Source organism: Erpetoichthys calabaricus, chromosome 7 (assembly GCF_900747795.2).
Source record: "Erpetoichthys calabaricus chromosome 7, fErpCal1.3, whole genome shotgun sequence".
NCBI lineage: Eukaryota > Metazoa > Chordata > Cladistia > Polypteriformes > Polypteridae > Erpetoichthys > Erpetoichthys calabaricus.
The window spans coordinates 188513292-188540461 of NC_041400.2; the positions used below are offsets into that span (position 1 = coordinate 188513292).

General features: G+C 39.8%; 2 protein-coding genes across 3 annotated transcripts in view; both read left to right on the forward strand.

The window, feature by feature from the left end:
• The first annotated feature begins 796 nt into the window (after positions 1-796).
• Positions 797-16587, forward strand: si:ch211-175m2.5 (uncharacterized protein LOC568697 homolog). Its single transcript, XM_028805835.2, has 5 exons — positions 797-925; positions 4938-5102; positions 7831-7930; positions 9652-9782; positions 14879-16587. Exons 1-5 carry the CDS (start codon positions 857-859, stop codon positions 15155-15157), a joined length of 744 nt encoding a protein of 247 aa, XP_028661668.1. The 5' UTR covers positions 797-856; the 3' UTR covers positions 15158-16587.
• Positions 16588-22107: 5520 nt separating this feature from the next.
• Positions 22108-27170, forward strand: part of LOC114654961 (signal-transducing adaptor protein 1-like) — a 51734-nt gene continuing 46671 nt past the window's right edge. Inside the window, exon 1 of one of the 2 annotated variants that reach the window (XM_028805840.2) lies at positions 22108-22448. In XM_028805840.2, coding sequence (XP_028661673.1) covers positions 22338-22448 — 111 coding nt within the window. In that variant the 5' untranslated portion in view covers positions 22108-22337. The remainder of the gene's footprint in view (positions 22449-27170) is intronic. The other variant, XM_028805838.2, reaches the window with a different exon arrangement.

The following is a 27170-nucleotide window of genomic DNA, read 5'->3' on the forward strand; positions in this document are numbered from 1 at the left end:
GTGTTCAAAGTTAATTCTTGTGAACACAAAGAAGAGTTTCTCAGTGTGCTTTCCAATAAGTGGCGCCCCATTTACGGCTGATTCCTGCCCTATGCCGAAGTGCTGCCAGGATGGCCTATGGTGTCTGTGACCCGGAACTGGATTATGTATGACTTTTGATTTTGTTATAAAGGAGCGGTCAAAACCTAAGTGAATATTACAACTATAAAAATTCCTTCCAATGAAATACAGTGTACTTTTATCCGACAGGCCGTACTCGCTTTTTCAAGGCACTGGGATGACAGCTCGTTCGTTCAGATAGCGTGAGATCCTTCAGATCTAGAGTGGTAGGTAAAGTGACAGAAACATTTTGCAAATTTTTATGCATCGAATTAACGGTGTTCAGCCTTGCCAAGGTCATCTGGTTTGTTCATTTCTGGATAACACAACCGTTCTAATTCTGTTAAAAATTAATCTAAAACGCGCGTACAGTTACCGAATGGTTATTCAACTGGAACCCTTATACTAAATGGTGTAAAGCTTTCCACCTCGAGGATGGTTTAAATAAAAAAAAAATGCCTTGGTACGTTGAGTTTTTGTTTTGATTTAAAATACATAACTGGAAGTGGGACCGCAGCTGTAAAAACCCAAACACCCTGGCGCCGACAGGTCTCATCTGGCAGTGCCCGACCACAAGGCGCTGCAAGCCAGCACACAAACACAAGAACGCGCAAACACCTGGTGGGGTGTAACTGAAATGCTATCGTTGATTGGTTATGAAGAATGGGCACGTTCTATATGCTTACTCACTATTGGCGAAATCCCAACTCGTGACCCGGAAGTGAAACTCCTATACTCGTAACTCCCGCTGAGATTAATGGCTCGTTCTGGCAGCGCGATAATAGAGATGTTTAATCTTCTCAACTTTCGCTATTTATGTCTTTCTGTAAGTAAAAATTCGCAATATATTTTCGTTTTATGAATATTACGGTTTCTAACTGGTGCATTTGGGGTGCCAATGTTATAGGAGAGAGCTGTTTGCGTGAAGGATATTTCAACCTTTGCGAGCGTTGTAAAGAAAGACATTCGTACATTGTAGAAATTTCGTCTAGTTTGGATTTAGAATATTCGACCACTTTTTGTTAAAAATAAGCGAGACGCAAGCAGGCTCTCGTGTTTGTTTTCTAACGTAATAAATGGTTTTGCGTTGCAATTTGTTGTTTAAAATGTCATTGTTTCGAAATTATTTCCTGATTGTGTTGCGATTACGTTTAATCTCGTCTTTCTCACTTCAGTAGATTTCATAAAGTACGCAGAGAATTGCCTCACCACTCCTGGAGTTGTCTTCAAATCTACAAATGTTGTTTCCTAGCATATATGCAAACGCGCAAAATGAAGCTTTAACACCCACTTGGCAAGTTTAGTTTCGTTTTTTATTTTGGAATTAATTTTCGCGCAGTTTTTTTATATTAAGTTCTAACATATTTTGTGCCTGCACGTGTTTGCACACTGCATATAATGGATTTATTACCAAAGTAAAATTCTGCCTATAATAAAGATGGTTTTAAGCAGGGTTTCACATAAACAGTAATAGTAATGTACGAGTTGGTTATAAGTTTAAAGTAGATAACAAAATTACAAAACGTAGAGATAACAATATATGCAAAGAAATATAACAGATTTGATTACAACAATCATAACTTAATAGACATAGTAGACGGGGAAATAATTCATAAAATTAAATCAGCGTGCATCTGCAAAGGAAAAGAACATTTAAAAGTTACTAATGATAGATACTTTATTAATCCCAATGGGAAATTCACATTTTCCAGCAGCAGCATACTGATACAATAAATAATATTAAATTAAAGAATGATAATAATGCAGGTGAAAAAAAGACAATGTCCTCACAGGTGGCGCAGTGGTAGTGCTGCTGCTTTGCAGTAAGGAGACTGTGGAAGATTGTGGGTTCGCTTCCCAGTTCCTCCCTGTGTGGATAGCGCTTTGAGTACTGAGAAAAGCGCTATATAAATGTAATGAATTATTATTATTAATAACTTTGTATATGTTAAATCTGTGCTGAAAAGTAAAGAAGGCTAAAGACACCTTAAGGCTGTACAGTCACCTGATGAAGGCACAACTTTGCATCTATTGTGCACGCCTTTTACAGGGGCGTCTTAATGCATGGGCAGGCTGGGCAGTTGCGCGGGGGTCCCACAAGCATAGGGGCCCCATGCAAATCTATGTACGAGGGTTGTCTGGGTTCCGTGCGGAATCACTCGAAATAAGTAGCCAAGGATTTTTTTTTCTATTTTTCTCATGCACTTCGATCCTTTTTAAACTTTTTCCAAGTATTCACTGCCAACATCAATGCACTTTTGGGCTCTTCTGACCCACGCCGCAAAACACTCGCGAAAGGCTGTCTTTGGGAGGTTGTCCAACTGTTCTTTGACAGCTGCAATCTGTTCCTCTCGAGTTTCGAAGTTGTGGCCTCGCAGGGGTTCTGTCACCTTCGGGAAGAGCCAAAAGTCACATGGTGCAAGATCAGGCGAGTAGGGTGGCGGGTTCAAAACGTTGACACCACTGTCTTCAATGAAATGCTTCGTCGTATTAGCCGTGTGGGCTGGCGCATTGTCATGATGCAAAAAGTGCCTTCGCAAGTTCTTGGACCGGCCTCTAGCCATCGCAGAAAAAAACGTCAGGAAGGCACTGAGTGGTGTACCACTCAGATGTCACAGTTTTCCTCTCCATCAGCAGAATTGACGCGACAATGCCATCGATGTTGAAAAAGATGGCAAACATGGTGCGTTCCACCGAGCGGATTAAACCATCAGAAAAGTCGTAAAAAATCAAATTCGGAGTCGGGAGCTTCGCCGCTAACGCCAGCTGCGCACTCTCAGTTCGTTTGCTTCTCGTGTTCATTCTGAAGGAAGAGAGCGAGCAAAACATCTGAACAAAAACATGCAACCACTTGAATAATCCCTCTACACAGCAGAACAGGTTTCGACAGGCTGACACTTGACAAACGATAAAATTCAGCGCGGAACCCAGACAACCCTCGTATATTGTGATTTGCCGAGTGGTTGTGTAGGTAGGGGCCCCAATGCACTGCTTTGCCCCGGGGCCTATAATACTGTTAAGACGCCCTTGGCCTGATAAAGTCTATACAGCCGAAACGTGTCCTTAACCATCTTTCCTTTTCAGGGTGGACATACCCTCTTATCCTTTTTTTTTTTTTTTTTCTTAACACTAATAATGCAGAGTGTACAACTACAAATACTAGACACTGATGTAGCAGTAAAAGGTGTGTAGTTTTTGAAAACGTTGTGAATTTTGTAAATGTGAAGTTTTTAGGTTGGTTTTTTCTTGTGTGTTCCCTTCAGGGCTGTGGAGTCAGTAGATAAATCCTTCAACTCCGACTCTTTAGATTCTGGTACTTCTGACTCTGACTCCTCAGTATTTAATATGCCAATGTATTTTCCATGTTGATTAAAGGAAGGCACCATACACGTCATTTAACCACAGAACTACTGGCTAGGAAGCTGACTCTCTCTCTACCGTATTGGCCAGTTTAAACAAAAGACAAGTACCGCTGAACACACATCAGGCCATAGCACACACCTACACCTACAATATTACACATGTTTACACTCAAATGAACTTGTTAAACACGTTATATCTGAAATAAAATGAAAACACTTTTTGTAATGTACCATAACCCAGATTACAATATGTGAACGTCCGGTTGTATAATAGCTTAGCTGAACCTCACACTAGTAGTAATACAACTATGCACTGGGCTTTATTCTTACATCAGATGAATACTTAATTATGACTATTATTTGTGAAATGGGACATTTGAACTTGCTGTATTTTTTTTCATTGCAATTTAAATTTATTAGGAGTCACAGTCGGTACATTTTTGATGACTCCATGTACCCAAAATTGTCTCCGACTCCACTGGCCTGGTCTCCTTGTTTGGTTTTGAGCTGTTTCACACTGTCTTGTTGCTTATCTTAAAACAATCTTTATTTATACAAAGTGGAGAAAACACCCCAAACCAGAAAATCGTATTAATAATACAAAGGCAAACTGCTTGCTGGTTGACAACATCACAGGATAAAACCAGACCTCTTATTTATACTGTAAGTATTGGTCTTCACCTGTCATAGAAATGCAGTTGTATGCATATTACACTGATATGCTGAAACATCCATCCATCCATCCATCCATTTTCCAACCCGCTGAATCCGAACACAGGGTCACGGGAGTCTGCTGGAGCCAATCCCAGCCAACACAGGGAACCAATCCCGGGCAGGGTGTCAACCCACCGCAGGACACACACAAACACACCCACACACCAAGCACACACTAGGGCCAATTTAGAAACGCCAATCCACCTAACCTGCATGTCTTTGGACTGTGGGAGGAAACCGGAGCGCCCGGAGGAAACCCACACAGACACGGGGAGAACATGCAAACTCCACGCAGGGAGGACCCGGGAAGCGAACCCAGGTCCCCAGATCTCCCAACTGCGAGGCAGCAGCGCTACCCACTGCGCCACCGTGCCGCCCATGCTGAAACATAAAGACATTATTTTTTTTCCCACAGCAGTGAACACTGTTTATAAATAATTTTATTACTTTCACCATGTTGGCTTTTGCCAAACTGGAATGGTGCAGTCTTATGTAAATAAGTATAGATTTTTTTTTAATTTTTTTTTATTAAATGGTTGGTGGCGTTGTCTATTTTGGGTTAAATTAAAAGGGCATAATTTCAAGCGCCACACTGACTTGATGTTTGATCCTAAGCAAGTCCCTTAATTTTGCCTGTACTCTAATTATGTCATGGTTTTTGTACTTAGGGTGATGTTCACTATAGAAAAAGGAATCTTTATTGATCTTCCAGTCAGTGTAATGTGACAAATTAGTAAAACAAATTGCTTTTTATCATTTTAGTCAAGATTCTGCACACCTGTGCAATGGAGGAGAGCTGTCTTGTCACCATTAGCCGAGAAAAAATATTGCACCAAACCCACAAAGCCAATTGGACGCTACCCAATTCCTTATAAGAAGGATCTTCCTTATGACATTGTGGAGCTTATGGAAGAAGTAGAAACAAAGGTAACAAAAAAACCCTTTAGCCACATATAAGTTAAACTCTTTCAGAAAAGTTAAATTTATGAAGGTTCAAGCACTTAGAGCTTAAAATATTTTTTTAAATCAATAAAGCCAAAATACACTTCATTTTGTACTTGTAGTCTTTGACAACTTTGCACTGTCTGTCTAGAAGGAGTAATTTATTTTCACTTGAAGGAACAGCAAAAATTGCAAATTCTTTATAATTGCAATATTATGTATTAAAGAGGAATTATTAAGCTTCTGAAAGAAACAGTTTTGTCTTGCTATCTTTAAAGCAACTTAACCAAGATACAGTTAATAGATGTAAATGTCTTAAGCAACTGAAATGTGAAAATCTATAGTGTATAGATCCAAAATGTGCTTAATGCAGTAAATTGCCTAAATTCACAAACTCCATACGTTGGCCAAAAAGAAACTTAATATTATCTTGTGATGTCAGATCTAAACTTAGAACTCAGAACTAATACCTTGAGGAGGAGACAAAGCATTTAGTGTATTTAAATACAGGGACAGGTACCAGTTGGTACAGTTGCTGGAGGAAATTCAGAGATTAGTCACTGATAATGAAGTAGGCTTTAACCCAACTTGTCAGGCTCTCTGGGATTACTAGACCTGCCTTGAAATTTTGTTAAGGATAAAGCTAGTAGTATAAATAATACAGTAAAGCTAGTAACAGGCACATTTAGAATCGCTACAAAGTGAAAACCTTACAGAGAGGCGGATACATAATTATTAGATGCTATGTAAGGGGGGGGGGGGGGGGGGGGGGGGGGGGGGTAATCAGCAGTAGCCATCAGGGTTTAAAGTCAGTGGTGTTTTCAAAAAGGACCGAAAGACAAGAGGTTGAAAATCGTGGTCAGGATCAAAGTTTCAGCGTGTGAGATCCTACAATAAGCTTTTTGTTTATGTTCGCATCTGTTTGTAATTAATACTAAATTGGTTATTATCCTTATCATCACTTACCTTTTAAAACAATGTAAATGCTCAAGAGTACATGATTTTGTGATATATCTCAAAAGTCATATCTGAGGGGGAAAGCTCTCAAGAGACCCCCACTTGCACATTGCTACAAACGGTAGGAGAGCAAAAAGGAATGATTATCAGGTTGCATTCATTCCATCATTATTATTCAACCATTTTAGTAGGATGTTATGCTCAGTTGCATTCCTGTTCACATTGCAGTGGTCATGTTATAATCCAGAGTGGAAAGTTTGACTGAAAATATTAGTAGTAACAAATGCCTGTTAAAATGCATTGTGCTTTTTTTTAAATAAATACAATCTGGAATACCTGAAATGCAAACTAAATCCAAAATTTCTGTCAAAGACCTTCACAGTATTGAATCCCTCAAAAAATATTTTCTGTTACTGCTCACTTCATTCACAGTAATAGAATTATTAAGAGGAGCTGTGGCATACCACTTCAAGCAGACTAAAGAAGCAAAGATCATCAAGACAAATGTTCACCCCCAAGAACCCCAGTAAACAATTGTCTCCACATCAACACAGAAAGATTGAAAGATATTCATTGATCTTGAAGGGTTCATCCAAAGGACAGAAACAGCATGATCATGCTTTCCCAACCAACACAAGGCGCAAGGCAGGAAACAATCCTGGGCAGGGTGCCAACCCACCGCAGGACACACACCCACACACCAAGCACACACTAGGGCCAATTTAGAATTGCCAGTCCACCTAACCTGCATGTCTTTGGACTGTGGGAGGAAACCCATGCAGACACGGGGAGAACATGCAAACTGTACGCATTGAGGACCCGGGAAGCGAACCTGGGTCTCCTTACTGCAAGGCAGCAGTGCTACCACTGCGCCACCATGCCGCCCATGTATGTGTGTATATATGTGTATATATATATATATATATATATATATATATATATATATATATATATATATATATATATATATATATATATATATATATATATATATAATATAATATAAATAATATACACACACACACATCCACCAACAGTGACCCACCACTCTAAGGGATTCCCAAGCTAATTGATTACATCTTGCCTGAAGAAGGGGCCTGAGTTGCCTCGAAAGCTTGCATATTGTAATCTTTTTAGTTAGCCAATAAAAGGTGTCATTTTGCTTGGCTTTTCTCTCCAAGCTAATGAGAAATGCTGGTTTCTTACTTGTAAAGAAGCTTCTTCCAGGTTTGATGAATCTTGCATTGAAATCCACACGATTGTCTATTAGGGGGCCTTTCTGGAAATTCAAGTTAAGGAAACCTGTAAAACAGTAGAAATTGTACTGATGCCTATGTTCATCCAAACTGGAAGAACCTTCTTTAATTGTGAGTAAGCCTCTCTATATTGCTAGGCAACATTTGTACTTTCCAATTGAAATAATTTTAATTCTACATATTCATTTATTATTCCATATATTGTTTATGAAAAATTAGTAGGGTTAAAGGTAATTCCAAATTATAAATTAGGCCTGCTTACAATACAAGTTTATGACCTAACAGAGTGGCATCATAAATGTGCATTTCAGAGAGTTAAGAAAAACCCACAAATTGTTCAAATAACATGTTTTAATGTTTAAGATTCCAGCAACCCATGTATTCATGTACCTTATGCACAAACCTTGGAGTCACCATCTGTTTCCCTTGTGGTTTGGTTGTAGTTTGTGTAAGAACTCAGTCTTGTAACAGATGATTTTTGTTTCAACTCAATTTTTCAGGCTGGATTTCTTCCTAATGTTTTTAAAGTGCTTTCACGACGACCTGCTGAGTTTAGAGCATTTTTTGCTTACTACAATGCTATCATGAACAAAGAGACAGGTAACATATTTAAATTATTATGCATATGTTGCCCTTTGTTTATTGTTATTTTTTCCCTTATTGTGCCAAGAAGTTCTGATTTAATGTTGTTGTTAAAGGCTAAATGGATGTACATGCAATCTGACAGTTTTTCAGAACTTACAGTGCCTTTTTAGGTTCATATAGCCAGCAACATGCCACATGAACTTCAGAAGAGGACATCCACCTGAAGCTAAGCTTGTTTGGGCCCAGCCAGTACTTGTATGGGAGGATTTCTAGGAAAAGCTTGGGTTGCTGCTGAAAGGCCAGAATGAGGCACATACCATCCATCCATCCATCCATTTTCCAACCCGCTGAATCCAAACACAGGGTCACGGAGCCAATCCCAGCCAACACAGGGCACAAGGCAGGAACCAATACCAGACAGGGTGTCAACCCACCGCAGGACACACACAAACCACACACCAAGCATACACTAGGGCCAATTTAGAATCGCCAATCCACCTAACCTGCATGTCTTTGGACTGTGGGAGGAAACCGGAGCGCCCGGAGGAAACCCACGCAGATACGGGGAGAACATGCAGACTCCACGCAGGGAGAACCCAGGAAGCGAACCCAGGTCTCCTTACTGCGAGGCAGCAGCGCTACCCACTGCGCCACCGTGCCGCAGGCACATACCCTTTGGTCTAAATGTGGATGCCAATGCTCCAGTGCAGTGAATGGGACACTTTGCTGTAAAAATGATACTGTCCTTTACAAGAGACATAAAACCAAGGTCCTGACTCTCTGTGATCATAAAAGATCCCTGGGCATCCTTTGTAAAGGGCAGGGTGTATCCCAATGTCCAGGCTAAATTGTCATTCATGGCCTAGTAATTCTGGTTTCCATAGTCATCCCCTGTTTGTAATTTGTTCTGTCTTTCACACCTTCACCACCTTACAACTACTGTATGTGTGGTGAGCATACTGGTTCAAAATAGATGTCATTGCATCATCCAGGTGGATGCTGCACATTAGTGGTGGTTAAAGTGGCTCCCCACTCAAAAGCACTTTGAGTAGTGAGAAAAGCTCGATGTAAAATGTAAAGAATTATTATTATATTGGCACTACAATAAATAAACCTAGCAGGCACTGCCAGAAGAACTAAAGCTGTTTATAATTGTCATTTTAAAAAATAGTGTAAAAAACTAACTAAACTAATTTTGTTCTGCATTTTGTTTTCATTACTATTTTTATACTCTAGGTACAAAAGCAAGCTATACAGTAAGCTGTTTATTGCAGCATATGCAGTCAGTGCATGATAATGTAGTTAGTTCAGCAGGTATGGCATAAAGCAACAAACTCTCTTTAAATGTGTATTTTTAAAAAATGTATCTTTCAACTTGCCATGGTAGCAGTCTTAGATTCCTCTGTTACGATCCTTTCTGTATCTTTTCTCGGACCTTTTCTAGTTCATTCTTTGGAAATAATATAAAGGACCTGTACTCCCTGTCCTTCTCAGTGCCTACTTAGTAACATCTCTTGTTGTTTGCTCTGTTTACAATTACTCATAAATGCAAGTTCTCCATTTATTACCCTTGGTTCTATTATGCATATATTTTCTTAAAGCACACTGCAGTTATATTAAATGAAAATATAATGGATGGATGTTGGATAGATGCCATGATTGTTAAGTCCTTATAGTTTATAAACTGCAGCTGCATGATTTGTTTGGCTTATTTTGGACAACTTTTTTTTTTTTAGGCAATCTGACCAAAATGGACAGAGAACTTATTGTGGTGGCAACAAGTATGAATAACAAGTGCCTATATTGTGTGGTTTCCCACAGTGCTCTACATCGAATTTACTCCAAAAACCCCACTTTAGCTGACCAGGTATGTCCTTATGGCAAGGTTCATGGCGTTAGTTTACAAGAAATTGAAAGGAGTAAGGTTTCCCGTAACATATTTTCCTTAGCTGTTACTGAAAAATGTAGCTATTCAATGTTATCTGATTTACAGCGTGACCTAATGTTCAGTAGTGTGCAGTGACTAATAGTGTTCAACAATTAATACCAGTAAGTTGCCTGGTTTATCAGTACTCCATATTTAGGAAGGGACAATTGTTTACTACATACGTGTGGTGTGCAAGTTTTATTCAATAAAACCCAAGTAATTATAACAGACTTTGCTTTCATGAAATATTAATCTGTTTAGTTAATTTACTCTTTCTTGTTTATTTTCAATTACTTGTCCTTATATACAGTATGTCCAAGATTTTTTACTTTGGTAATACTACGTCAGCACTTTTTACATTTTTGATTCCCTTTTTGAAGTTTCTGTTTTTTTTTTTTTTTTTTCTGTGCATGATTCAGAATATCACATGTTTCCTCATTTCCCCAAACCCTCTGCATTTAGCAAATGTGTCTTTAACAGCCATTGTCTTCTCCATTGTGTTAGACATGGTTAAAGACATACTGTATATTCGGGCTATGAGAGCTGGAAGGTGTTTTTTGTTTAACTTTGTTTTGTTTTTTGTGTATCTCTGTCTTGGTTGAGTCATTAAATAAATACACACTTTTTTGTGTTTGTCTGCCATCTTTTGGTAAGGATGTCTGCTATGAAGGTCCCACCTTTGTATGTATAGCATGTTTGCTTCAGTCTATTTACAATAATTGATGGTGATTATGTTTTAATATTAAAGTTTTGTTACAGCAAGTTAGCAAAATACATTTTCCTTTCTACTTTCTTATTAGTTAACTGTGTCCTTTATACTTAAGAATGACAAAAACTCTGTAGGAGAAATAAACTGAGTTGGTACAAAAAGTTGTGGTAAAGGGTAGATAAAGTGGTATACTTTTTATAGTGGAAAATGGGATGAGGCCAAGAGCAATAAACATTAGATAGAAATGGAGGAAGGACTCCCACTGTTAATATAGAAATCTGGGATGGAGGTCCAATTGTAAAACTTGTTAAAGTCTGGTAGTGGCTACTAAACTGTGTCTTTCTAGTTTATTAGGATCTCGCTGCCAACATCAAATGAAAGGCAACAATTTCACTTTCTTTTTTCATTCTGATTGTATGCTTATATTGTTGTCGTTGCCTGTTAGATTAAGGTGTTATATTAGTTATCATTTGTTTGCTTTTTAGCTGCTAAGCAACAGTACAAAGTTAAGTGCAGGAGGAAAGAAAAACACTCGGTTGAAGTCTCAAAATGATCGTAAAGGCCAGTGTTATCTGTAGACATGTAGCCTACGCTTTCTTTTGTTGTGGACCAACTTTATTTTTTTGCAGAAGTTTGTTTTACCTTTCCATACTTATCAATGCCACACTGTCTCGTACTAGTGCTTAAAGGCTTTAGTCTGTTGCACAAACACAGGTACATGTAAAACTATGACAATGTCCAGGGTGGGTTTTCATGCTTAAGTTAACTGCTTGCTTGTCTTTATTGATTTAAATTTATTCTGTAAATATTCAGCTATACCATTAAGGCCAGAGGAGACAACTCAAAATACAAAGCTTGAAAATATTTGGTTCTGTTTGTGCCAATTGGGAACTCATTCAATGAAGGGAATGAAACTACAAATGACCTTGCATCAAATATTGAAAAGCAAAAACTACCAGTGCCACCTTAACATGTTGAATCAGATTAAACTTTTGCTTGCTATAACCTGTTGCTTATGCACTCTCACTCATAAATAAAAAATTTTATATATATATATATATATATATATATAGACAGCACAGTACATGTTGTCCATGCCATTTAATTAACTAAAGTCAGATTGGAGGCCATTTTCTTGGCAACCAATGTCACTTTTTAAAGCCGTGTTGATTGTGTGACCAGTTTAGCATATAGTGTTCAGATTTGACTGTATAATAGAGCTGTGAAATTCGGAGTTGAATGTTCATAATAAAAATATGCATTGATTTGAATATATTTGAATGTAGGTTAAAAAGTCAGCATAGTTTTATGGATTATTTATTTATTTAACTTTTAAACAGGTTACAATACTGATGTGTAAGTTGTGTTGAACATTGTAAACTTCCATATTCCAAATTCCATTTTAATTGTGATGTACAACGTCCCTTGGAATTGTAACAAACACCACTTGAAAACACACCTTTTCACAAAGGCCAGTTTCTCCTTGCATATACTGTAAAGAGGTGTTAATAATGAGAAAGGAACACATTAAAATAAGAAATTCAGGCAACATTGCTTATATTTCAAACATGTTAAATGCGGGCATTCATTTATTTTTCTCCTAGCTATGTTGCTATCGGTGACTTCCCAAATTGGAAAACAATTCTTTAGTGGGTGGTTAAATTTAGACAGACGGGTACAGCATTAAGCAGAAAATTCCAGGCTGTCCTTGGACTGTACAAAAGCCTGAAAACATCCAGGCTGTAAGGGCATCAATTTTGCAGTCTCCTAGATGTTCAGCGCACAAACATACTTCTGCCTTAGGCCTTTCCAACACATCTTTGAGAAGGATTTTGCATGAGGACTTTGATTTCTATCCATACAAAATGGTGGTGGTGCAGGAACTCACTGGGAGAGACGTATAGAATTGTGCGCGAACACTCTGCAAACTGTTCATTGAGATACCATCGTCATGTGCAGCGACGAGGCACATTTCTGTTTGAATAGTTACATAAATAACAAAACTTTCACTATTCGGCTGAAACTAACCCTTGTGAACTTCATCAGAGACCCCTGCACAGTAAGTGTGGTACAGTTTGTTGCACCGTTGCAGGATATGGCATTGTAGGCCCTTACTTTTTTTGAGGAGAGGGGAGCAACGGCCACTGTCACTTCAGAACGTTACATTGAAATGCTAAACAACTTTTTGCGGCCCCAACTGGAAGGAATGGATGTAGTGGATGCCTGGTTTCAACAGGATGGAGCAACAGCTCCTATGACGGGGAGATCCATGCAAGTTTTGCGGGAGATATTTCTGGGGTAGTCGATCTCCCTGCGCGGCGATGTTTGGTGGCCTTCATGTTCGCCCGATTTTCACTCCATGTGTTTTTTTTTTTTTCTTGTGGGCCTATCCCAAGTTGAAGGTATACACACACTGACCTCAAGGATGCTATTCGCCACAAAATCACCACTATTCCCCTTGAAATGTCCGAACAAGACCTGCAAGCATTCAGAAATCGTCTCAAAGAGTGTATCGCTAATGATGGTCACTACCTTGAAGACTTTTTTTTTTTTTCACTGTGTTTTAAAATCTATTTTGCATACCCATTCTTGTGTCAGAATGAAATTTATTTTATCTTGTAGCATTTTTATAGAGTAAATGTTTGAAATGTGGTACTTCTTTTTTGCTCACCTTGTATAGACAAAATGTTAAGTGCAGCATAAGGAGGTTTACCTGCAGTTCCTTCCATGACAAAGTTGTCAGGTGCCACAAGTGTAAAAACGGACTGAAAAAAAAAAAGCAGAACTAAAAAGTTAGTCACACACAGCAACTGTTAGTTCAACAGGAGGAAAGCTGTTGGGTACAAAAACCTTTCCAAAAATGCTTTGTGAAGAGAAAGTTGTCTGATTCACTATTAATGATACAAGCAAATCAGTTCAAAGTGTGAAATGATGATTCTCAAAGTGATATGCAAAACAAAATCTGATTAGTACAAGGTAAAGCAAATGAGACCATTTTTGTATAATTCTTTCACATTGTATTCACCTGATCTGACAGCCCTACCTTAGAATCTTTTTTTGTATAATGTTTATAATGTACCAAATCATTTCTATTCTTGACATAAACACGAGCCCAATAAAAGTAACATATTGTGATGTTTAGACGGGCTCTGAGTTCTATTACATGTGACACAAATAAATGGAAGTATTTGCTTTTCAAGATCAGGCATATTAAGAAACTACAGAAATAGTCAAATGTAACACAAAATTGCATTGAATAAATCATACATCTGTAATTATATGTGATTTCCATTTTCCAACCCGCAGAATCCGAACACAGGGTCACGGGGGTCTGCTGGAGCCAATCCCAGCCAACACAGGGCACAAGGCAGGAAACAATCCTGGGCAGGGTGCCAACCCACCGCAGGACACACCCAAACACCAAGCACACACTAGGGCCAATTTAGAACCGTGATGTAATGAAATAATGTGAACTGCTTCACAGCTAAATGGCTCCATTTCATCTGTTACTGATTACAAAACCTGCATCACTGTGGTGTGGTTCTTCATGGCTGGATACTTTAAAATTATGTAATGCTTTCACGGGGGGGAGGGTTTTTTTTTTTTGCTTGGTTTCATGTTCAGATTTTTACTCCACTGATTTAATGACTTCCTGGTAGACCTCTGTTGCGCAGTTAAACATTGGTCGGTATAAAGTGTTTACGGTAAAACAAACACCAGCATCATATAACTGTATTTACAAAATTTAGTTTTTTCTTTTTTCTTTTCATCTTTGTTAAAAAAGATTTTGTATTATGGTGCAGTTATTAGCACTGCTGTTTCATAGCTTTAGAGCCCAGCAGGTGTTAAGTCTGCACCTTCTCCACATTACCTCCATTTTTGGTCCGTAATTTTTTTATTTACTTTCTTTGATTTTTGTGGTTCCACCATTTCCCCAAATTCTTATTCCCTGAGACCTTTCAGGTCTCCCTCTCTGTCTCTCTTTATTTCTGTGCACCAACATAAGTTCATCTGCTTGGACACAGTAGATGCTAATTTGCTGCTTGTTTCCTAAATAGAAGACCACTAAATTTGTCACTTTGAGGAACTGGCTGACCTTACTATATACTTTGATTCATCTGGAGTTACCTGTATTGCAAATTACCAAAAGCATTCAGTGAGTCATCCAAAACTTAGATTTTACTATTTCTCTGGTTAAATGCTTTATAACTACTAATCGTGATTCAGTTCAGTGGCTTAATTATTTAGGAATGGTAGTGCAAAGACGTTTCCAAAAATTTTGTGAACTTCTTGTTTAATTATAATTTTTTTTTTGTACATTTCATAGGTGATTGTAAATTATGAAGCTGCAGAACTAAAGGATCGTGAACGAGCAATGCTGGATTTTGCACTGGCCATCAGCAGATGTGATAATATTACAGAAGAGCACTTTAAGAACTTGGAGGCTCATGGCTTTGACCGCGAAGACGCATGGGACATAGCCACCATTGCTGCCTTTTTCTCAATGTCAAACCGTATCGCTTACTTCACTGATATGAGGCCAAATGATGAGTTTTATGGCATGGGGAGACTACCCAAAGATAGTGGAGCAGAACCAGATAAGTGAAGTGCTGAATTGGAATTTTTTTTCCATGCAGAAATTTATATAGTGAGCTTGTTGCTGCATTCCCCACACAGAAATCTTGTTTTCTCGGTGGTTAATATAAGCAGAATGGCAGGACATATTTATTAGAGCACTGCACAGAATTCTCTTTTACTGTTAGTGTTTGGGTGATGGCAAAGGCCAGACAATAAAAGAGTAAAAAGAAAAACAAAAATGTTTATCCAAAACAATATTCGTTTTATTGTTGTTTAAAGAAAAAATCAGTTTTGCTGTTTTATTTTTATTTTTTTTTTTTAGAGTTTGAGCATCATAATATTGGAAATTGAAGGAACCGTGAACGTTTTTAGTAACATCGTGAAAAAATAAATGATGCTGAGAAACAGTTCTGTGCATTATGATTTAAAATAATGCAGTTGTTGTTTGATACGAGAATTGGAGCATTTAAGGAGTTTTTGTTATTGACCTGAAGTACTTATTTTTGCTTCAGATTGTTGCTGAAATTTACATTTTATCCAAATGAGTGTGTGGCAGATATTGTTTTGGGTTAAAATATTGGCAAAGTGTACGACCAATTTATCACTACGTGTTCACAACTACAAACTAAAGGGGGAAGCCTTCAAACAGAAGTTGTTTTTGCCATAAAATATAAATAACTACATAGTACATATCACAGTACTTTTAACAGTATTTTGTGAAGCACTTTTACATGTATTTACACTTCTTCATATCTGTTAATACAACATGAACGACTCTGTTCACATATGTGTATTTAATGTACCAGTTTTTATTTTGCATCCTCTTGGCCTAAAATCTTTGGTTTTATTGAACATAACTAAATGTGCCATATACACGCACACATACATATATATATATATATATATATATATATATATGTGTGTATGTGTGTGTGTATATATATGTATGTATATGTGTATGTATGTATGTATATATATATGTATATGTATATGTATATATATATATATATATATATATATATGTGTGTGTGTGTGTGTGTGTGTGTGTGTGTGTGTGTGTGTGTGTGTGTGTGTAAAAGTTTAGGTGTGTGCTTATAATCTGCTTTACAGTTTCATTTGACATATAAAGTTCTATTCCAGATTGTTCTGCAGCAAACACTGTTTGTACTTTTGCTGCTTAACTTTGAATAAAATGTTTTGTAGCACTGCTCACAAGTTCTTAACACATTTCTTGGCACACTCTGCATTTTATAAGATCCCAACATGGAGCTGAGTTTTATCAAACAGAAATTGTCTTATTCACCCAAACGTAAAGATCACAGTGTGTTCTGTTTTTCACTTTCAGTTGTTTGTGTATATTTTGCATAAACGTTTTGCCCCAATCACATACTTATGCAATGTTTTGCCAGTTTGAACAGAAGTTTATTTAACAACAAATAAAGAGTTTATTCTTTTGAATTGTTCTGAACACAGTGTGTTTTTTTTTTTTTCTCTCTCTTTCCCCCAGCGGCCTCAAAGCATATAGACTTTGCATCTTCTCGGCCCTTCCACCATTCCATTTTCTGAACTGTCATGGCCTGGAGCCAAAGTCTGTGCATCATCAGATACAATGCAGGACCAAATTTGAATGAAATGCCATTTCATCTCTGGACATCAGGACAAATCAGAGTTGCCGTTTAACTTGATGCAGACACCTTTGGGATGTCTGCAGAGGTTGGAGTGTGGCTGAAGGTAATATGCAACAAACATCACGTGTAAAGTGACAGGACAGGAAAGCAATCCCAGGTGTGTATAGCTTTGGAGCAGCAGTAGCGTTGATGTGTTGTACGCCACTGATCATTAGTGTCCTGGGGCCACATGTATAAATGGTGTGTACGCACAGAAATGTTGCGTACGAACGTTTCCACACTCAAATCGCGATGTATAAAACCTAAACTTGGTGTAAAGCCACACACATTTCCACGGTACCTCATACCCTGGTGTACGCAATTTCTCCGCTCGGTTTTGCAGACTTGCGGAACCCATCATCAAAGCAGTGCTACTGTGCCTGTGTGGTCACCCTTTCTTTCTTAGATCCACAATCCTGACGCGGCTTTATAAATACACTGAAACTAACTACATATTGTTTATTAGTGTAATGCATCTGATTGTAATTAACCTGTAACAATATAATGGTCCAGGGAATAGCCATAGTATTCCAAATACCATAACTGCTTTAGCGTTGTTACCCTCACTGCATCTTCTTCTTCTTTCAGCTGCTCCCGTTAAGGGTTGCCACAGCAGATCATCTTTTTCCATATTACTCTCACTGCACCACTCGGAGTATTTATATCACTGTATCTGAGTGGGGAATCACAGCAGCAGCTGATCAGAAACAGAATTATCGGTATACAGCATAAAGCAGACGCTGCCTCAGCCACGGCAAAACTCTTTAAAGCCTTTCCTGTACGGACCTCGCGGTTCACAAACAGTTTCATCCCAAGAACTATAAACACACTAAATCAGTCCAAGTGCTCCTTGTAGAATACTTTGTATTTATAAGTACAATCACCTCACTGTAAACTTGCGCTACAGTTATTGCACAACCTGCGCCACTTTATAAAGCGCATATTTACATATGATGATGATATCATTTTTAAGATGAAATGCAGCAAAATATGTTTATTATATTATGCAGATAAAACTTTAACTTCATTTAAATAATCTATTGTTAATAATTAAACGTGAGGACACGGTGCCACAGCGCTAGCTAGTTCACGGATTATTCTATACCTCATGCTTTATTCTTGCTGGTGCTGACGCAACACAGGAAGGATAAATAGATAGAATAATTAAACAGGTACTACAAAGATATTTCAATGTTCCTTAAAGGTTTTGAAGAATCGGCGTTCTAAGCTTACAGATGGCTTCACGTCTATTACAGAGCTGATTGTGTGGCGATTGGGTATTTGGAGAAAGAAAAGTAAGGACAGGAATTGGAGGTTAGTACGTTTGAAAGAGACAGTACTGCTGTGATAAATTATTTCATCGAAGGTCGCGCATGGCGCAGCAAGCCTCTTGCGTGAGACATGAACAAGCACTGCGCCACCGTGTTCCCATGTTTAATAACATGCTTTCATTCCTATCATCATGAAAAAGATATCACGTATACATCTCAGTATTTTAATTATTCAAAGAGCTGTAATATCACGAATGTAATGGATTATGTGTCCTGTCGGAGAAAGAGAAAGCCCGTTTAAGAAGCAGGTAGTGATTCACACACATAGAGTACATAGAAGAACGCATAGAAAACAAAGCATTTAATGTGCTACTTTAGTTACAATGGGATTTGAGAAACTAGGAAATTAAACGATTTTAAGATGAAGTTTATGATGTTCTACTTTAATGGCAAAATAAACTACGTGATTAAAGTGGAAATTTCGAGATTAAAGTTGACATTTTGTGCTTTTTCCCCCCACTGTGCGCCTATTTTTTTTGTCTGTACCCTAATAAGCTTTCATATGACACTCAGACGGTGGGCTACGACTCCCCTTTTCACGGCGACTTTGATATGTGATTTCTTTTTTTATTTCGGGCACTGTGCGACTTTGTGAACTTGAGCTTTCGAGTTTCTCCGACACTCTGTCACTCGATCAACTTCCTTTTGTTGATTATATCAACAAATAGTATTTTTTTCCTTTGCCTCCACTTGGTATTCACTGAAATTCTTATATTTCCCCCCGTGCTTTTCCCATCGTCTTTTCACAGAAGGCTATTTATATTGATTTGCTTATTCAAATAGGCGTAACTCTGGGAGGAGTTGGGGCGGGACAGAAGGTGCGTGCATGTGCGTTACTTTCCACGCTGATCGAGATTTATGTAGCGGAAGAACGCGGAAGTTTGCGTACATACAGATTCCTACATCTGGATTTTTCTGTGCGTACGCACAATCCCGCTTTTGTGCTTACGCCATGTTATAGTGTGAGTTCTACGCACGCCGTTATACATGAGGCCCATGGTGATGATAGGCTGAGCTGGGTAAAATGGGCCACCCACTTTTATTTTTTTCCCTATTGGGGAATTTCTAGACGCCCCCAACTTAGTCAAGAGCTACAATCTGTGCCAACTTGGAACAAGCCAGTGATCTTTTTAATGAAAGGGATCAGGAGATGAAATGTAGTCAGGTGTCTTTAGATGGTTCAGAGTGCCCATGCTTACCCGCCTGCCATCGCCAAAAGCACCTGCAATGGGCACGAGCGTCTGAACTTTACCTTGGAGGTGGCCTTGGCTAATGAATCACATCGTGCTTAAGATCATGTGGACGGCTGGGTGTGTGCTGTTTACTTGGAGAAGTGCTGGCAGGAGGATGCACTCTGCGGAGGTGGTGTGACGCTGTGTTCAGTGTTCTGCTGGGAAACATTGGGTCCCGGCATTCATGTGGATGTTACTTTGCCACGTGCCTCCTACCTGAAGATTGTTGCAGGCCACACACTCCACTTCCGTGCCAATGATATTTCCCTGACGCCAGTGGCCTCTTTTAGCAGATTTACAGTGGGTACGTAAAGTATTCAGACCCCCTTCAATTTTTCACTCTTTGTCATATTGCAGCCATTTGCTAAAATCATTTTAAATTAATTTTTTCCCTCATTAATGTACACACAGCACCCCATATTGACAGACAAAAAAAAGAATTTTTGAAATTGTTGCAGATTTATTAAAAAAGAAAAACTGAAATATCACATGGTCCTAAGTATTCAGACCCTTTGCTCAGTATTTAGTAGAAGCACCCTTTTGAGCTAATACAGCCATGAGTCTTCTTGGGAAAGATGCAACAAGTTTTTCACACCTGGATTTGGGGATCCTCTGCCATTCCTCCTTGCAGATCCTCTCCAGTTCTGTCAGGTTGGATGGTAAACGTTGGTGGACAGCCATTTTTAGGTCTCTCCAGAGATGCTCAATTGGGTTTAAGTCAGGGCTCTGGCTGGGCCATTCAAGAACAGTCACAGAGATGTTGTGAAGCCACTCCTTCGTTATTTTAGCTGTGTGCTTAGGGTCATTGTCTTGTTGGAAGGTCTGAGGTCCTTAGCACTCTGGAGAAGGTTTTTGTCCAGGATATCCCTGTATTTGGCCGCATTCATCTTTCCCTCGATTGCAACCAGTTGTCCTGTCCCTGCAGCTGAAAAACACCCCCACAGCATGATGCTGCCACCGCCATGCTTCACTGTGGGGACTGTATTGGACAAGTGATGAGCAGTGCCTGGTTGTCTCCACACATACCGCTTAGAATTAAGGCCAAAAAGTTCTATCTTGGTGTCATCAGACCAGAGAATCTTATTTCTCACCATCTCAGAGTCCTTCAGGTGTCTTTTACCAAACTCCATGCGGGCTGTCATGTGTCTTGCACTGAGTTATGTGTATGACAAAGAGTGAAAAATTGAAGGGGGTCTGAATACTTTCCGTACCCACTGTATGCACCCTGCCTCACTGCAAAAATAGTTCTGAGGAACAGAATTCAAGGTGTTTAACTTGGCCTCCAACTTCTCCAGATCTCAAATTGATTGAACAACTGTGGGATGTGCTGGAAACACAATTCTGATCCATGGAGGCCCCACCTTGTAATTTACAGGACTTGAAGGATCTGCAGTTTGTGGTCCCAGATGCCCAATGGGGACAATCTAGAGATGAAAAGGTCTGCACCACCTCTGTTCAAATGAAAAACATGGCAGACCTTTTTTCTCCTTTATTGTGAAAGTGCAACTTGTGCACAGAAGGTTCAAACAAATCAAATTATTTTATTTGCCACTAAAAGGCCACAACCTCCAAAAGCCTGGTTGGATAATAAATGTGTACATCCTTATAATGAACGAATCAATCACAGTCAGCCTCTTGCCAAAGCATAGTTGGTACACCTGCCATCAATGCAAGTGGCTCTGATTGCCTCCAAATAAAGTTACTGTAGGATCATCCTGACATCATCTTAGTGGCTTCCTACTGCAATTGCCACGGTCCTCAGAGAACTTTCAAAACATGAATGAGATCTCGGTCAGGAAAAGAATATCCAAGGCATTAGATAGACAGTGGACCACAGTGAGGATAATCGTCAACAAGTGCAGAAAATATAGCAGATCGGTGATGTTATGAAGAACGGGACATCTGTCCAAAACTGATGAGAAGACAAGGTGGAAAATGGTCAGGGATGCTCCAAATTAAAGGAGCTACAAGGACTTTCTGGAAAGTGCTGGTTGCTCCTTACATGTGGCAACAAAAACGCTTGTTGCCCGATGCGCCCTAAACTAATTTCAATAAAGGAGTGTGGACACTTGGTCAGATCAGGTCAGGTTGGGGAGCAGGCACTGGTAAAGCATGTTGCTGCACCCACTTCATGATAACGGCCAGACACACAGTCCAGCCCACCCCACTAGAAAAGACCATCTATCTTCCAGCTGTTACGTGGGTATCCCCTTGGCCTGGTCCAACTACTCTATGAGATGGATCGCCCTCGGGTAAGCGTGCCACGTGGCCTTAGTGTCGTAACTGACACTCCCTCGCAATGCAGGTCACGTGCCTCATTTGGGACTCCATGGACCACACAAAGTCACACCAGTGGCACCCAAAGAGTCACAGTTCTGAAGGAGTCCAGTCTTCATCTCAGGTCACTGGATGCGCAACCAGGAAGCACCAGGACTCTATAGACTTGGACCTTTGTCCTTTAGCTGAGATATCAGGACCACCACACCCCCCTTTCCAGTGACCTTATGACCACCCCCTGCTGTCCCAATCCCGTCTACTGATTTCATAGGATTAGTCACCAAAGTCATGAATGTCACTGCTGAGGTAAGTAAACCTCTCAATGACGAGGTCGACACTCTCTCCACAGACAGACCCGCTGCTGATGGCCGTGCCCAGGAGGTCATTAAAGGCCTGGATGTTGACTTTTATCCAAGTTTTTTTTTTGTTTGTTTGTTTCTTAATCGTTTCCCCAAAGCAAAGTTAATCAGACTGAAACTCTCCGCGCTAGCGGGCTGGGATTTCCCTCGCTTTGAAAAGGAAAAATCAAACCTGATTTCCTCATTCCAAAAGGAAATAATCGCTGAAGTGTGACCTGCTCCTGTCACCGCTGCTCCGAGCAAACACCTGGAGTCACACAGGCGGATCACTCGCTGCCCACCGTTTCACCGCCCCGCTCATTTCTCAGTCCGGTGGATTCCGCACCCGAGACACCCGCCGAGATGTCTGCGCAGGCGCCAGCACCCCGAGTCCGCAGCAAGAAGCGAACGCAGATCACGGCGTTACCGTTGTACTTCTCGGGCTTCACCATGAAACGACGTAAGGGAGAGACGGTAAGTGGGCTTCGTTTGAACTGGGATTTATTTTACAGCATTGGGAGTTGGGAGGATAACTGCAGGTCCCTAAACGGCGGGTGGTCCATAAAGTCATCCTCACTGCGCCCGCACGCCCGTTTTTTCCGTCTAGGATTTTTTCGCACCTTTTATATTACGCCTGGAATTAAATTTCCGCAGAGCTGTGTTTTCAAGCGACTCTCGATCTCACGTTAATGTGATGTTTATCCATCCATTATCCAACCCGCTATATCCGAACTACAGGGTCACGGGGGTCTGCTGGAGCCAATCACAGCCAACACAGGGCGCAAGGCAGGAAACAAACCCCGGGCAGGGCGCCAGCCCACCGCAGGTGCTGTTTATTAAACAAACAAACCAACAACAAAAAGAGTTTATTACTGTTTTATGTTTAGGAGGCTCAGGGGTTAGCGCTGTTGCGTCACTTATTAACTAAAGAACAAAAAGGCGAATGTGCCTAATACAAATGTAAAGTTATGTTGTCTTAAGTATTAAATTAGAGAAGTAAATGTTCATTATGGGGTGGTGCAGTGGTAGCGCTGCCGCCTCGCAGTTAGGAGACCTGAGGTTCGCTTCCCGGGTCCTCCCTGCGTGGAGTTTGCATGTTCTCCCCGTGTCTGCGTGGGTTTCCTCCCACAGTCCAAAGACATTCAGGTTAGGTGGTTTGGCGATTCTAAATTGGCCCCAGTGTGTGCTGGGTGTGTTTGTGTGTGTCCTGCGGTGGGTTGGCACCCTGCCCTCCCCTGTGTTGGCTGGGATTGGCTCCAGCAGACCCCCGTGACCCTGTGTTCGAATTCAGCGGGTTGGAAAATGGATGGCTGGATGTTCATAATATTAGAATGAGAATAGGAATATACCTACATTCTAATATAATGAACATTTACTTCTCTAATTTAATACTTACGACAACATAACTTTACACAGTTAACACCTATTTTTATAAGTAAGTTGTCCTAATTTAAAATAAACATAGATATTCGTCTGTTACTGCACTGAAAAAAATCATTTTTATGCTTTTTCTACCTAAGTAAATAAAATGGTACACTGTAAAAAAAAATGTCTAAATGTAACGGTAAAAATACTGTAAATGGTGACAGTAAAATACCTTTTCTGAAAAAAAGGAAAGTTACCTTATGTTCTACTGAACATTACTTGTATATCTTAAACAGTACATTTCATTATTTTTTACAGCCACGTTCTGTAAAAAATAAATCGATATTTGTTTACCTTCAAAATATACTACATACCATTAACTGATACATTACAGTTACACTGAAAAAATCGCCGTTAATTTTACAGCGAAAAACTGTTAAATAGCGAAGGCAAACAACTGTGAAATGTAAAACGGTAAAGCGCTGGCTGCTTCAGGAACAGCGAAGTTACGATATTTGCATAAGGACACGCCCCCATTTACCGTATTGTTCCTGGTGAACCGCACACCTCAGCACTGAGGGATAAACACTTAAAGTTAGCAGACTTGATGTTTTTTTCCTGCGTGCTGATGTTTTTTGAGGTTATGGAAGCTGATTTATGGTGGGTTGTATGCAATAAGCTGGCACACCTACCGCACACCACAACAGCAAACTTTACTTCTCCACCAGATAATGTGCCGTAACTTCCTTAAACACTGAATTCTTTTCAATTTATAAAATTAAATGATACAACATGTTTGCTATTGATTTTGCTGCGGCAGACTGTGTACTGGTGTTTGATCCTGACAATTCTTTCTAACGGTTTACTGATTGGTATATTTATTACAGTGCATGGATTTCAGGTTGTGGTTAAACGTTCCCTTCTACTGGAATGTGTTGTAAAGAGAAAAACAGTTATTTACTACAAAGTTAGACCGTAGACATAAAAGTAGTGACACTTTCTTTTTAAAACGGGAAAATTCTGGCAACCGCAGCTGCCAGTACTTTACCATAAATGTAGCATTATTTTTTTACACTGTACTTAAAATATAATGCGGTTTATGATATAATATATATAGTAGCAGCCAGCATTGTCATCCCACGGGGCTGGACAGGTGACTGACGGCAGGATATTCACCGGTGTGCTGTTCCCGTTACACCGTACAAGTCCGAGAAGGCAGGCGGAGACTCCCCGGGTGGTATAAATGAAGTAATAACGGAGAGACGGGAAGGCGACATCGCACGCGACGCTGGAACAACATCATGGAACACCGCGCGAGGGGGAGAGGGACAGCCTGTAGCTATCTGGTCAAATGACCGCCATTTGTACACGGCGTTAACAGCGAAGGTGATTCTGCTAAAAGGCAAACTGTCCGTCATTTGGTGTGAAATAAACGCGCTCATTATTAGGCTTAACTCCCATTAGGTGTGTGTGTGTCTTGGGTTCTCCATCTCGGTACCCAGTACAAAATACACTCACCGGCCACTTTATTAGGTACACCCGCTCAACCGCTTGTTAACGCAAATATCTCATCAGCCAATCACATGGCAGCAACTCAAGTAGACATTGAGAAGATGACCTGCTGAAGTTCAAACCGAGCATCAGAATGGAGGAGAAAGGGGACTGAAGTGTGAATTTCCCCTTGGGATTAATAAAGTATCTATCTATCTATCTATCTATCTATCTATCTATCTATCTATCTATCTATCTATCTATCTATCTATCATATAGTGCCTTTCCTATCTATCTATCTATCTATCTATTATATAGCGCCCTTCACATCTATCTATCTATCTATCTATCTATCTATCTATCTATCTATCTATCTATCTATCATATAGTGCCTTTCCTATCTATCTATCTATCTATCTATCTATCTATCTATCTATCTATCTATCTATCTATCTATCTATCTATCTATCTATCTATTATATAGCGCCCTTCACATCTATCTATCTATCTATCTATCTATCTATCTATCTATCTATCTATCTATCTATCTATCTATCTATCTATCTATCTATCTATCTATCTGAAGTGACTTTGATTGTGGCATGGCTGTTAGTGCCAGACAGGCTGGTCTGAGTATTTCAGAAACTGCTGATCTACTGGGATTTTCATGCACAACCATCTCTAGGGTTTACAGAAAATATCCAGTGAGTGGCAGGTCTCTTGGTGAAAATGCCTTGTTGGTGCCAGAGGTCAGAGGAGAATGGCCAGACTGGTTTGAGCTGATAGAAAGGCAACAGTAACTCAAATAAGCACTCGTTACAAATGAAGTGTGCAGAAGAGCATCTCTGAACACACAACATGTCGAACCTTGAAGCAGGTGGGCTACAGCAGCAGGAGACCACAGTGGGTGTGCCACTCCTGTCAGCTAAGAACATCCAACTAAGACTGCAATTTGCATGGGCTCACCAAAATTGGACAACAGAAGACTGGAAAAATGAGGCCTGGTCTGATGAGTCTCGATTTGTGCTGCGACATTCAGAAGGTGGGCTCAGAATTTGGTATCAGCATCATGAAAGCATGGATCCATCCTACCTTGTATCAACGGTTCAGACTGGTGGTGGTGGTGTAATGGTGTGGTTAATATTTTCTTGGCACACTCTGGGCCTCTTAGCACTAAATGTGAATTTAGTGAATTTGTGAATTTCCCATTGGGATTAATAAAGTATCTATCTATCTATCTATCTATCTATCTATCTATCTATCTATCTATCTATCTATCTATCTATCTATCTATCTATCTATCTATCTATCTATCTATCTATCTATCTATCTATCTATCTATCTATCTATCCTGTCTGTCTGTCTAAATGAGCATCATTTAAATGCCACAGCCTACCTGAGTATTGTTGCTGATCATGCCCATCCCTTTATGACCGCAGTGTGCCCATCCTCGGATGGCTCCTTCCAGCAGGATAACACACCATGTCACAAAGCTCAAATCTTCTTAAACTGGTTTCTTGAACATGACAATGGGTTCACTGGACTCCAATGTCCCCCGCAGTCACCAGATCTCAATCCAGTAGAGCACCTTTGGGATGTGGATGAACGGGAGATTCGCATCATGGACGTGGCGCCGACAAATGTGCAGCAATGGCGTGATGCTGTCATGTCACTATGGAGCAACATCCCTGAGGAATGTCTCCAGCACCTTGTTGAAATTATACCATGAAGAATTAGGGCAGTTCTGAAGGCAAAAGGGGGTCCAACCCGGGACTAGCGAGGTGTACCTAATAAAGCGGCCGGTGAGTGTATGTGAGTATGGAGATATTTACAGTTAGGTCCATAAATATTTGGACAGAGACAACTTTTTTCTAATTTTGGTTCTGTACATGACCACAATGAATTTGAAATGAAACAACTCCGATGCAGTTGAAGTGCAGACTTTCAGCTTTAATTCAGTCGGGTGAACAAAACGATTGCATAAAAATGTGAGGCAACTAAAGCATTTTGTTAACACAATCCCTTCATTTCAGGGGCTCAAAAGTAATTGGACAAATTAAATAACTGGAAATCAAATGTTCATTTCTAATACTTGGTTGAAAACCCTTTGCTGACAATGACAGCCTGAAGTCTTGAACTCCTGGACATCACCAGATGTTGGGTTTCCTCCTTTTTAATGCTCTGCCAGGGCTCTACTGCAGCGGCTTTCAGTTGCTGTTTGTTTGTGGGCCTTTCTGTCTGAAGTTTAGTCTTCAACAAGTGAAATGCCTGCTCAGTTGGGTTAAGATCAGGTGACTGACTTGGCCATTCAAGAATTGTCCACTTCTTTGCTTTAATAAA